The following is a 1648-nucleotide window of genomic DNA, read 5'->3' as shown; positions in this document are numbered from 1 at the left end:
GCTCACCACCGATGGCCAGTCCAACACCCGCATGCGCATCGACGGGCTGGACATCGGCCGCGGCATGCCGGGCGGCCACCACCACCCTCCCCACCTCCACGGCGCGCACCGATCTGGCGCCGCGGCTTCCGGCTCTGCGGCCAACCGCAGCGGCAGGCGGGCTGCCGAGGCGCAGCGCAACGATCCCGTGGCCGCGGTGCAGGCCTTCACGCCCCAGCCCACATCGACGCGCTGGAGCGAGGAGATGCGCATCGTCCACTCGACGACGGCCGTCGCCAGCGAAAAGGCGGGCCGGCTGCGCGCCCACCTGATCCGGGCGCTCATGCCCGGCCTGGCTCGCAAGCGCGAGGCGGACCGCAAGCAGCGCGCCGAGACCGAGGCCGAGCTCAAAAAGGCGCAAGAGGCCAAGGAAAAGATCCAGAAGGAGCTCGAGGCGACGCGAAACCGTCTGCGCGAAGAGGAGGAGCGCGCCAGGCAGGAGCAGGCGCAGGCCGAAGCCGAGGCCTCTGCCGCGGCCCGAGCCGAGGAGGAGCGCCAGCGAGAGCACGAGCAGCAGCAGCAGCAGCAGCAGCAGGCGGCTGAAGCAGCTCCGGCGGCCACGCCCGCCGAAGGCGCCGATGTCGAGATGGCCGATGCCGATGCCGATGCCGCACCGGCTGCCAGCGGCGAGGCGGATGCTGCGCCTGCGCCTGCGCAGCAGAGAGTGACCACGCGGATCAATGGCGAGGAGATCGACATCACCGACACTGGCATCGACCCGACGTTCCTCGAGGCGCTTCCGGACGACATGCGCGAGGAGGTGCTCAATCAGCACTTCCGCGAGCGCCGCGCCGCCGAGGCCACCAGCAACCTGGCGCAGCCCTCCAACATTGCGCCCGAGTTCCTCGACGCGCTGCCGCCGGAGATCCGCGCCGAAGTCATTCAGCAGGAGGCGCTCGAGAGCAGCCGGAGGCGCATGCGCGAGCGCGCCGAGCAGGAGCGGGAGCGGGAAGGCGATCCCGGCAACCGCGACCAGGGCGCTGTCGGCCAAGCCCGAGGCCCGGTCGATATCGACCCTGCCGATTTCCTGGCCAGCCTCAACCCGGACCTGCGAAACCAAGTGCTGCTCGAGCAGGACGACTCGTTCCTCGGCAGCCTCCCCGCAAACATCCTGGCCGAGGTCGAGAACCTCCGCCGCCAGCATCGCCACTTTGACGACAACGGCGACGACGTCCCGCCCCCCGGCCGTGCCCGCCGCCCTGCCGGCGCGGTCGGTGACGGGGCTCGGCGAGAAGGAGCCGCGGCCGAAGGCGGTCACGGCGTAGCGGGCAAGCCTCCGGCCGTTGCCAGGGACGCCATCCAGCTGCTCGACAAGCCGGGCCTGGCCACCTTGGTCCGCCTGCTCTTCTTCCCGCAGATGAACGGCAAGCAGACGGGCCTATACAAGGTGCTTGCCAACCTCTCGGAAAACTCCAAGACGCGCGCCGAGCTGCTCAACCTGCTGCTGATGGTGCTTTCCGACGGCACCGCCGACGCCAACGCCGTCGACAAGACGTTTGTCTCGATGAGCCACCGTGCGAGCAAGATCCACGCGACGCCCGCGCGGCCGACGCCGAAGCGCTTCAACTCGGGGCCCGCCAGCGTCCAGCACCAGCAACAGCAGGCGAGC

General features: G+C 70.5%; 1 protein-coding gene across 1 annotated transcript in view; it reads left to right on the top strand.

Moving 5' to 3' along the window:
- Nucleotides 1-1648, top strand: part of PFL1_06891 (uncharacterized protein) — a gene marked incomplete at both ends in the record, with an annotated part of 13567 nt that overhangs the window by 10957 nt on the left and 962 nt on the right. Inside the window, one exon of the mRNA XM_007882809.1 lies at nt 20-1621. Coding sequence (XP_007881000.1) covers nt 20-1621 — 1602 coding nt within the window. The remainder of the gene's footprint in view (nt 1-19; nt 1622-1648) is intronic.

The sequence above is a fragment of the Pseudozyma flocculosa genome (genome assembly GCF_000417875.1).
Source record: "Pseudozyma flocculosa PF-1 unplaced genomic scaffold scaffold00018, whole genome shotgun sequence".
NCBI lineage: Eukaryota > Fungi > Basidiomycota > Ustilaginomycetes > Ustilaginales > Ustilaginaceae > Pseudozyma > Pseudozyma flocculosa.
Note: the sequence above shows the minus strand (reverse complement) of the source record. Positions and strands in the feature narration are given on the sequence as shown.